The sequence below is a fragment of the Austrofundulus limnaeus genome, unplaced genomic scaffold (genome assembly GCF_001266775.1).
Source record: "Austrofundulus limnaeus strain Quisiro unplaced genomic scaffold, Austrofundulus_limnaeus-1.0 Scaffold15, whole genome shotgun sequence".
Lineage (NCBI taxonomy): Eukaryota > Metazoa > Chordata > Actinopteri > Cyprinodontiformes > Rivulidae > Austrofundulus > Austrofundulus limnaeus.
This window is the reverse complement of record NW_013952417.1, coordinates 2,424,927-2,436,716: the sequence shown is the minus strand read 5'-3', so window position 1 is coordinate 2,436,716 and position 11,790 is coordinate 2,424,927. Positions and strand designations below refer to the sequence as shown.

General features: G+C 35.9%; 1 protein-coding gene across 3 annotated transcripts in view; it reads right to left on the bottom strand.

Annotated features, from left to right (window-relative positions):
* Nucleotides 1–9,419: 9,419 nt before the first annotated feature.
* Nucleotides 9,420–11,790, bottom strand: part of znf362a (zinc finger protein 362a) — an 18,227-nt gene continuing 15,856 nt past the window's right edge. For all 3 annotated transcript variants that reach the window (XM_014002863.1, XM_014002864.1, XM_014002865.1), the window contains exons 8-9: nt 10,160–10,318; nt 9,420–10,070 (exon numbers count right to left, since the gene is read on the bottom strand). In XM_014002863.1, the coding sequence (XP_013858317.1) occupies nt 9,948–10,070; nt 10,160–10,318 (282 nt within the window). In that variant the 3' untranslated portion in view covers nt 9,420–9,947. The remainder of the gene's footprint in view (nt 10,071–10,159; nt 10,319–11,790) is intronic.

The following is an 11,790-nucleotide window of genomic DNA, read 5'->3' as shown; positions in this document are numbered from 1 at the left end:
GAGGTGCCTTGATACAGCACTCTGGGAACAGCCTATTCGTTCAGAAATGTCTTTCTGTRTCTTACCCTCTTGCTTGAGGRTRTCAATGATGGCCTTCTGGACAGCAGTCAGGTCAGCAGTCTGACCCATGATTGTGGTTTTGAGTAATGAACAAGGCTGGGAGTTTTTAAAAGCCTCAGGAATCTTTTGCAGGTGTTTAGAGTTAATTTGTTGATTCAGATGATTAGGTTAATAAGTCGTTTAGAGAAACTTTTCATGATATGCAAATTTTTAGAGATAGGGATTTTTGGTTTTTCTTTACTTTTTGGCCAAAATCATCAATTTTAATACAATAAAAGGCTTGAACTACTTCAGTTGGTGTGCAATGAATCTAAAATATATGAAAGTTTAATGTTTATCAGTACCTTACAGAAAACAATGAACTTTATCACAATATGCAAATTTTTTGAGAAGGACCTGTACTTTAGGAAGGCTGAGTGACTTCATTTTTTAACTAAGACACAGTCTAATGCCCCTTTTCCACTGGTGCCACTTAGTGTAGTATCGGAACGGTCGGTGTAGGTACGGGTCGGACCGGTTGGTTTTCCACTGATGTTCCAGTCCGGTTCCAATCGGTGTGTTTTGGGCGGTTGGTGTTGGTGGTTTTTAGGTATTTTGAATAAAAAATTAATGGGCAAAAATGAGAGATGGAAATACATTTGATGAATAACTTTTAAAATTTTAAACATTTGCAAAAATTTAGCCAATCAGTGACAAACAGTGTTCTATTTTTTCTTCTGCTTCTTCTTTTTTTTTTTTGTTTCATAGAAAAGGGAACTTTGCAACAGATGCGGATTTTTATTCCAGTGGGGGAAAAAACAGAGATGAGATTAATTCTAACATTGCCTAGGGAAATAGGTCCACTTAGGTCTGTGAGATAATATTAATATATACGTACAGATGGTAAATCTATATTTTCTTTTTATCGGAATGTATATCAGACATATCATATTTAAACCATTTAAAGATTATAATTTGGCTCACCTTTATTATTAAGTATGGAATTGATTATTTCCAGTATTTTTTCCTAATTTGAGCACATTAACCGGTAATCCAGAAGTATTTCTTTTAGTGCATGCACCAAAGAGTTGACGGTATGAATTGTGCATCCAGAACAGATCGAGCAGCGACAGTGATAACTGTCATTAATTACTTATACAAGTCATTGCTGCACAGAGCTAAAGCTAATGAGGATTTCATTAAGCAGCAGTTATTTGTGTTCATCCTGAAGTACACCAAAATTAATGTCTGGCAGTAAAAATGAAAAAAGTTTGTTTAAGAAATCAATAACTAGCGTTTTAATGAAAATACTCCCATCTGTATGTTCATGCCTGGAACATCAAATGCTTCTGCAGACTGACAAAACAAGGTTTTTTTGCACCCCATCCACAAGCTAATGAAAATTGCCTTTTAACTGACATATAAAGTCAAACCAAGATAATGTCCCTAAAAGTAATTTTCATTGATTTCAGGGGCTGCTTTTTGAATAGCACTTATCTMTAATTTACATYGTTTCCTCTCTYGTATTCTCAACAATATATTTCCAGGTTGCTGCTGTGTTTTAACGGCCTTTCAGTACATATACAGTAATGCTCTTCCCTGCTGCGACTGGACATCTCCACTTCTCTTGTAACCCAGAGGGCAGCATGCCTACAGATGAAGAAACATTTCTAAGTGTCGAGGACATTCCWWTGAYGCCACGAATTTATGAAGATGGTGTTTTGAGAGCTGCTTTGACCCTTAACGTGATGGCAAAACGCCCTGAGGAAAGCTTCCTAATGGATGGCATGATATCCATGCATCAGTCACCATCTGAAAGGAGATGAGTTGAGGGTGAGAGGACTCTCATGATTAGGGGTGTCTCATTGGCTTACTTGTTTTGTTCAAGGCCAGAGGTCTTAGTTTTCAAAGCGTGGGATCTTCAGTGATCTTCAACGGGTTTGTTTTTAACAAGCAATGACAAATAACATATTCTCCTTCCCCCCCTCCTCTACCCTTCCATCCGGCAAGCTTTTATCGTTGCTCAGACTTTGAAGCAGGCCTTAAGCAACCACATAGAAGCAGACATGCCCCAGAGGAAACCTGTCTCCAGACAGAATAACCTGCACTGCTGACAACTTTTTAGTACATAACAGCCAAGTGGCCAAAGGAAATGAAACAAAATGCAACTAATACAGCTCTAAAACTTTCAGCTTTAGACAAAATCATTAGGATCAACAATACAAATAAAATACCGGTAATTGACTTTCAGGATAAAATGGCTTTTTTAAGATTAAAGCTGAGGTTCCTGTCTTTTTTTTTCTTTATTTTTACAACAAAATCAGATTGTCCATTTGAGAAGTTTTGTTGCATCTCAAACATCTGAGTTGTTTAGTTTCAAAGATATAGCATTTTTCAGTAGTCCAAAGTTTTTAATTTCAATACTTTTTAAATCAGAAAAAGGYAAAACTGTTTGCATAAATAYAAATGTTTTTCRGTTTTTCAATYCTCCWAGCTTCAGGAGAAATAATAATGGAGTGTTAGTCCTGGTCAAAGCAAGTTTAGACTGACTCCTTTTGAATACTTAAGTATTTTCAAAAGTAAGTACTTCAGTACTTTAACTTGAGTAAATTTTTGACCGAGTAACTTTTACTTGTAGTTGCGTAGAATTGACCATGAGTATCAATACTTTTATGCAAGTACTAGAGTTGAATACTTTGTCCACCACTGTTTCTAATGCCAGTGGAAGCCACCAGTTCTGCTGCTACAATCTTCACTCCTGTCCAGAAGTAACAGGGAGTTTCATTTAAACTGCTTTATTAAAGCTGGGCAATTGGACAAATAGGTTATAAGCCTATTGGCCTTTGGAGTCCATTAGTAGAGAAGCTGAAATATTTTTGTCAGTTTGTCATAAAGGTATATGGAATAAGCTTTTTACTTTATATTACCCTTCTTTGTTTGCAAGTCATTTGCACCATAGAGCTGCTGCCGTCCCTATTATGGCTCTGTACCAAAGTCCACTGGGATTGTATAAAGACTTTAAATGTTATTTAAAGATGCATTAATTTTTTTCTAATTTAAACTAGGGACTATATTTTAAACATTCTGACAGCTTTGCGGAAAGATATGCCATTGATTGGTTTAGACGAAATGGAGGCAAGTTAAGTTTTAGTTGTTTCTTGTGAAACAAGGCATGATACGGAAGCGTCGAGCTGCCACATGACATGAAATTATTTTGAAACTGGATCTCGTTATAATGAGAAAACTATCTCATTATAACGAGAAAACTGTCTTGTAAAAATGAGAAAACTATCTTGTAAAAATGAGAAAACTATCTTGTAAAAATGAGAAAACTATATTGTTTTTTTTCCTGCTTCAACACAGCTGGTTTCGTTTGGTAACTAATTAGCAGGCTTTTGATGAACTGCAATCATCTGAATCAGGTGTGTCAAATAGAAACATGCAGGGCAATACTGGTGTAACGAACTGGGGCAACAGGTAAGTAGGAGGACTGATATACTTTAGGAAGGCTGAGTGACTTTTCATTTTTTTAATTAAGACAGTCAAATGCCCCTTTTCCACTAGTGCCACTTAGTGTAGCATCGGAACGGTCGGTGTAGGTACGGGTTGGACTGGTTGGTTTTCCACTGATGTTCCAGTCCGGTTCCAATGGGTGTGTTTTGGGCGGTTGGTGTTGGTGGTTTTTAGGTATTTTGAATAAAAAATTAATGGGCAAAATGAGAGATGGAAACACATTTGATGAATAACTTTTGAAATTTCAAACATTTGCAAAAATTTACCAATCAGTGACGAACAGTGTTCTGACGTCGTGTTTTGGTTTCAGCTGGGGCCGGTTGGAACCACAATAAAGTAGGTACTAAAAAAAGTGTCGGTTCCATGGATCTGGCCTAATGGAAATGGCTTGGAACCGTACCGAACCGTACCGACACTACACTGAGTGGCACTAGTGGAAAAGGGGCATAAGTTACACTCCCTAAGTGTTGGCTCCATCCTTACAAAGTCCAGTTCTCCATATTAACAAAGAAGCATTTATTATTCAGTATGTGTCTGCAGTATTCCGATGTGGTAATGTTTTATATGGGTTTTTATTTCAAACTGGACAGTCAGATAGGCTACCTCACACCCCAGTTGGATGTGATCTACTGTTTCTCAACTTTACAGAACTTTGATAAAACAAATTTAAAACAAAATGCCAACAAGTTCACAATATCGTCAAAAGATTCTGGAGAAACCTTTTTGCGGATGCCAAAAGTTATCCACTTTATGATCTATAGGACATGGTAGCTACTGAAAAAATATATAAATAAAAGGTGAACTGAGCAAGTCGAGGCGTTCTCCTGATCTAATATGTAATCAGATGCAGTAAAATAAGGAATGACCTCAGTATTTTGCCCAAGAGAGTTTGAAAGCAAACTGGACAAACATCAATCTACACATCTAGTCACATTGGACAAACATGCTCTTAAAGTTAACAGGATTTCAGAAGGTAGGAAGCACAAGGACACGGGAACAAAAATAAAAAATAAAAAAAACTAACAAAAAAAAACTAATAAAATAAAACGYGCCAACTAAAAAAAAAAAGTAAAAAGTAAATCTAGTTGCTTATCACGCTTCTTTTTTTTTTACAGAAGTAAATTGACACGAGACTGAATATATGTTTCTGTTGTGTTGAAAGTCAGACGTTAGCAGATGCTCAGACCAAATGAGCCGCAGCTAAGTGGAGGTGTCACAAGTCATGAAAGGTGAGAGAAGAAGCTGGAGAAGCTGTAATAAAGTTTCATGTGACAGTGTGACTTTGAGAACATTTGTTTACTACCTGAGGTTTCACGTTTCCTGCTCCGGAGGCAGTTCAGATGTAAATGCAGAATGAGGTCAGATTGTGCAGCTCGTTTGCTTAATATCATTTTGAATCCCTCGCTCCCTCTAGTATTCTGTATAAACATAGAAACACTGCAAAAATATTTCATCTAAACAAGTTTTACACTCATATTCGTCCAAAAGTATTTTTGATCTTGTTTTGAGACTGATATAGGAACAAGAGCAGAAAGTGGTAGATATAGTCTGGAATTTTATCTTATTTTAGGAGGTGTAATTGCCTTACTGTACTGGCAGAATATTTCACTTAAAGCAGGGGTCTGCAACCTTTACGATCAAAAGAGCCATTTCTGCTACTTGGCTCACTAATAAAATATGTCCAGAGCTGAAAAACCAGCTACAACTGTGATTATCAACTAGTGGTCCGTGGACCTTTTCGAGGCTTTTTTGGGAATCTTTACGGCCAGTGGAGGTGACATTATAAAACAAAAAATATATACTGTGAATTTTGTTATTTACAATTATTTTTACACATCAGGATGAATGGAAAGACCATATTCATGTAAACAAGAAAAATACTGTATTTAATAGTTTATAATGAATTTCAGAAAAACTAGTCCAACTAAACTATTCAGACATTTTTTTCTAATTCTTATTATTATGTAGTCTTCAAATTATTTAAAGGTAATTCTGACGGATTTGAAAGAAAGATCATAGAAAGAAGTTGGATCACTTAAAGTACATAACAGGCTAGCATGTTTTACTTAGTATTGATCACATATTTGCATACAAATTGATTTTTGTTTGGGATATTAAAAAAATACACAAACAAAAAATTTTCTGTTATGTTTGGCCACATTTTCGAAGAGCCACTGCTGAGGGACCAAAGAGCTACAGGTGGCCCCAGAGCCGCAGGTTGCAGACCCCTGACTTAAAGTAAGACGATTCAGACTATAATCTAGTATTTTCCCACTTACTTTTAGGTGGCTTACTACAGTGTGTGTGTGTGTGTGTGTGTGTGTGTGTGTGTGTGTGTGTGTGTGTGTAGTCCAGTCCTGATTTCTTCTTCTTCAGTGTTATATCCTACTTGTCATGTGTGCTGGTTTGGTCCTGCCAGCGTTTATTGCTATTTTTCAGTTAGCTTACTCATCTCCTTTGTCTCTAAAGCTGAATTCTGGGTCCAGTTTCACAACAGTATGAAAACAAAAGCATCAATGCTTTCAAAAACTTGAGCTGCAACGGCTCTGCTTTTGAAAGCATTCAAAACTGGGTCAAAGAAACTCAAACAAAAACCATTTGATTTTTTTTCTACCAATATTAAAATGTCTTACTCTTTATTTGAAGCAGCTGGAACTTTTTCCATGACAAATATCTATCCTTGTCTAAATAGGTTGAATGTAACCCGTCACACTTCCAGGCAGCACATTCTGTGAACGTTATCACGAGATCAAGCATTTAGAGCCTTAGCATTATTTTAATTTAAAATGCTGACATGAAAGGTTTCCTTCAAGTAATGGCAGACTTATACTGTCATACTAAATGATGCTTCCTCACTTGCGTCAGTTCCTGTTAGGAAGCTAAAAAAAAAAAAACGTAACATTTTGTTAAAAACTGATTCACTTTTAATAGTTTATTTACAGAATTTAACATGCTCTGACAGAAAAGGCAAATGCTGAGTAAATAAAAAGTAAGACTCGTAGTAAAGTTAAGGCTGATATAAATATAAATCCATAAAACAATACAAAAAGAAATTCATGTTCGACACTTCCACTTTTACGGTGGTTTCTGTTTCTATACATTTGAACGTTTCTGTCTGTAGACGCAGACAGAAAGTGTGGTTTATATTAACTTCCTTCTTTGTGACAGGAGAGCAACCATGGTAAAGTTGGACGTTAAACATGATTCATTATCACATTATTGACTAACATCCACTTTTATACACACCAATAAACCTGACTAAATGTATAAAAATGTAAATAACTCACGTTTTTTAAACAGAATTGAACAGAACCAAAATATAAAAATTTGCCTTACGTGTAATGCTGCTGTAACCCACAAGCTCTCACATTTATAGTCATAATTTAGGGCTAATTTATTGAGTGGCTTTTTATCTTTGAGGACATACTGTATTTGGCATCAGAATGAAGCACTAACAATGGTGATATGACATAAAAAACTAAAAACACACAGTAATGGAAAAAATAAATCACTCAACGTACACTGAGAACTTTTAACATATTTAAATAAACAAATATTTATTTTTTAATCAAACAGTACTTATGATTAACACTAAAATACGTAACAAAAGTGACAATTTATATATTTATTAGCTGAAACCTTTTAAAATAGCTTTTGGATGGCTGTTTGGAAAATATCTTCAACTAGAGAAAACAAAAGACATTAATTCACCGTAAAAAAACAATTAAAATAACTGTGAATGAACACGTGAGGGGGTCTTAAGTATTATAATTCATATAAAAAAAACAGGTTTCAGTCTGAATAGAAGTCAGCCTGGCCCGTTTTTACAAAAACGTCTGTCTACTACAGGTAAGATACTTACTAATGATACCTGCTCCACAGAACCCAACTTCAAATAATCCAAACTATTCCTTTAAGGTTATTTGTGTCAGCCTACTTTAAGTTCAGAGAATGTCACATTCTGCTTTGCCTCAGTCTCATCTACATCTGTTCAGATAATAAATAATTAATAAAAATAATAAAACAATTATCTTTTGTTTTATTTTTAAAAACTTAATAAGCTTTTTGCTAAAATTGTCTAAAAGCTAAAAAAAAACCCTCTGTATGTATAATAAAAGCTAGAAATCATAAATGGAACAACTTAAATTTGTTTAAATAAAAGTTTCACCTGCCGCCATCAACGACAGGTAATCATGCAGTTACCTATGTCAGTTGTGCCACATTTGTCTCTGTTAGCAAAATATTTCATGAAAAAGCTCCATTTCGAAAGTAATAATTGAATGCACATCTACAACTGATTGACTTTTAAAGTCAACCTGATTCAAGATGCACACCACAGCTAATCCATTTGAACACAAATCTAACCATGACTCAGTCAATTTTACAGATTATGAGCTCAAACTTGGTATGGTAGTAGCTGAGAGTTATACCCCAGCATATACTTTGAGTGCTAACAGATTGTGTGATGGTTTCTCATTGCATTTTGTCAAGAAAGTCTAATTTATTGTTTATCATTTGCTCTGAAGTGGGGTTGTATGGAGGCTTTATGAGAGGTCAGTATCTTCCCTGGTGTGGACAGCTTTATTATAAATGTTTACAATCTGCCACATTTGCATCAAACGGTCTTGTAAACACAAAGCTGGTTGAAAATTTTTTTGCTGTCAGCCACAACAAATTCTATGTGTTACACTTTTTGTAACGCAAAACACCCAGATTGAGTACATTCCTATTGCAAAAGTACAGTAATGGTATTTGTGTGACTCTGGGTTGTATTTTCAGATTGCGTTAGGTTTTTGTTCACTCTTTTAAATTTTTATTTTTATTTTTATAGCTTGGTGACATTTATTTGACTTTAAAGTCTGCACCGTTAATAAAGTTTACCTAAATGTGGAATATGCACTGAAATATTCCACAACGGAGACAGATTTACATCAATTCAACTGATAGCTTTAAAAAAACAGGGATTCAATGTGATGTTTCTTATGACGGGGTATTAGGGCCACACAAGATTTTTAAATTTTTTTTAAATTATGAGAATAAAGTCATAATATTACGACATTAAAGTCATATGAAAATAGTCATAATATTATGAGAATAAAGTCGTAATATTACGAGATTAAAGTCGTAATATTACGAGTTTAAGTAATATTACAAGATTAAAGTCGTAATATTACGAGTTTAAGTAATATTACGAGATTAAAGTCGTAATATTACGAGTTTAAAGTCGTAATATTAGGAGATTAAAGTCATAATATTATGAGAAAAAGTCATTATATTGTAGCTTTTACACGAAAAAAGCATGCAGTTACCACTGCATTAAAATGAGGAATGTTGAGCAACTTGTCAGGTTGTTCTTTAGTATTGCTATAAATAAATAATCTTTTAGCACATTAGCATCAAATTATCAGTAGCAGGACTTGGAAATTGTGCAAACAACTATAAACTGAAGCCGCATTGTAATTAATGGATGCATTGACGGATTTAGTCGTCACGTAGCTAATTTGGATGAAAGCATATTAATCTAACAGTGACGAGTCATCGTTGACTACTTTATAAACACAGACACAGATACATGGCTGTACAGCAGGTGTGGGGAAAATAAGGAGGAAATGAGGAATGGAAAATAGACACGTCATGATTATAATTTTTTTTCTCGTAATATTACGAGTTTAATCTTGTTAAAATATGACTTTAATCTGGTAATATTACGACTTTAATCTCGTAACAATAAACAAAAAAATCTCGTTGTGTGGCCCTAATACTCCGTTGTAGTTTCTCAACTATCTTTGGACATTTTCTTTAAGATTTACTTTTGAAATCTGTTCCGAAAAAGACAATTTTCAATCCTTCTCTTTTTCAAATGGCTGTACTATTTATCACATTTTAATCATGAAATAAGTTCAGGAAACCATTGAAATTACAAAAACATTGAAGAAAGATGTGCGTGGTTGTGCCATGCAATGAATAAAAACCTTACTAACGCTAACCAATAAGGTGATTCGACACAGATGAATACACACGCCTATTTCGTCATGTTGGGTAATGGAAGACTAATTATGGCGACAATATAACTTCTCTGCCAAGAATTGAGGGGAGAAAGTAAAGGAGTGTATAAAAGTGATCTGTAAAAGTTTAAAAAGGTTCTCTCTGTAGCTGCCTGGAGCAATTCGATGTTTTCAGTCAAGTCACATAAAAAATAAAATGAAATAAAAATACTCGGCCTGTCACTCCCAGGCCTGAAAGTGCTGAAATCATCTTTGGATGATCCCATTAAAACTTTCAAACAATGCAGCCGTTGAAAGGAGCACCTCTTCTCCGAGCACAGGCATGAATTTGAAACGGATATTTGAGTGAAATGGTCCTTTAGAGTTTGAAAGGAAGGGTGGGAGTTGGGCTCAGATGAGGGAAATCCGTATAGGAATGGTGGGCGAGTCAGTCCTGTGCAGGGGGGAGTGGTGGTGGGACACAACGTGCTCCACCATGGCGTGTTTGGACATGTGCTTCATTAGGTATGTCTCCTGGAGAGAAGAGAAACACGACACWTTTACATTCCACCTTGGCTTGTTTCAGCGCACCAAACAGAAGAAGGAAAAGGAGCCGGACTCACTGAGGTGTAAGCCCGGCCACACATGCTGCAGCAGAAGGCCTTGGCATTTTTGATGGCGTGTGCAGACAGGTGGATCTGCAGCGAGGCCGAGTCTGAATAGGCACGGAAACAATTGGAGCATTTGAAGGGTTTGTCCTTGTTGTGTTGCCTCTGATGAGACTTTTGAAAAAAAAGGGAAAAAGAAAAAAATTGCCGTTAGTCTTTTCACAAAGACAAGCCCAACATCATTCTGGGTCAACTGGTTCAACGTCATTAATTATGGGCACCATAACTGGGTTTTTGACTTTAATAATCTGGCAACCAAAGTCTTTTATGATCAGACTTTGTGTATTCTCTTTACAAAGGAGGCAGCTGGTGAGACATATATCTTTTAGACAGTTTACCACAATCACCTGCCACTTAATGGGAAAATCTATAAACGCAACAAATGTTTTCATCTTAATCTAAAAAAACCCTGTATATGTTTGTTTTATAACAGACCAAGTGATCGTGTGAATGTAGAGAGACTTGATGTGGTGGATCGGTTCTATCCTCTCATTGGTGTCTTTGAATCAAATCTTACATTTAGACAACTTATTCAAAAGATTGCAACTGTAATGAAATTCAACTTGACAAAATGTTGTCCCATTATTAGACTTTTAGTGGACATATCATGCAAAATCCACTTTTTTACCCCTTAAATTCATTGTTTTGCTGTGTACTTGGAGTGTCTAGAAGTGCAGAAAAGCAAAAAGACCAATTTTGCGAATGTGGGGTTCTGCAGGTTCATCATCTTCATTCTCTTCTCACTCTGGGTCAGACTCTGCTTATAAGGCTGGACGGGCAAGTCTTCAATGGTTGGCGTCTTTTAATAATTTGTAAATAAAAAGTTTCTGCACTGCTAGAAAATTCTATCTGCTATCAAACTACAAAAATGTTAGAATGGCATGGAGTGGACAATGATCATGGGGGGAGAGACCTGGAGGGGGGCGGTGTGTCTCAGAAAAGGGATGAAACAGGTGCTTGTGGAGCTACAATAACAAGGAATTTAGACCAAAGTATAGCAGTTCCACTTGACATAGACCCCAACTGGATGATTTAAATGTGAAAAAGAAGGATTTAAAGGGATCCCCGATTAGTTGTAACATTAGACTTCATTTGATAAACGTATATTTTAACTGTGAAATAAAGACTGTAAAAATACTGTAGGATGTTTAGTTTTCATCCTTTTTAAACTAAAAGTTTAAAAATATATTACATGGACGGGGCCATTTTATTTACACGCAAAGCATTCTGGGTAAATGATGATGTGGTGTCTGGCTGCTAGCGATCTATATCCACCCTGGAGGTTAATCTTGGACAATTTCTGATGACCAGCTCTTTTAAATGAAACCAGAGAGCGTTGACAGAGAGGAGAAGGTAGAAATGACTCAGCCTGTAACTAAAAATATGGATGGAGGACAACAGAGCTGCTTCATGGAAGAAGAACCTCAGCTTAGCCTGTTAGCTTTAGCGTTAGCGCCAACGTTATGTATTAGCTCAACGCTAGCACAAAAGCTAACAAGCTAAACTGTTGTCCTCCATCTATATTTTCAGTTACAGGCTGAGTCATTTCTACCTTCTCCTCTCTGTCAACGCTCTCTGGTTTCATT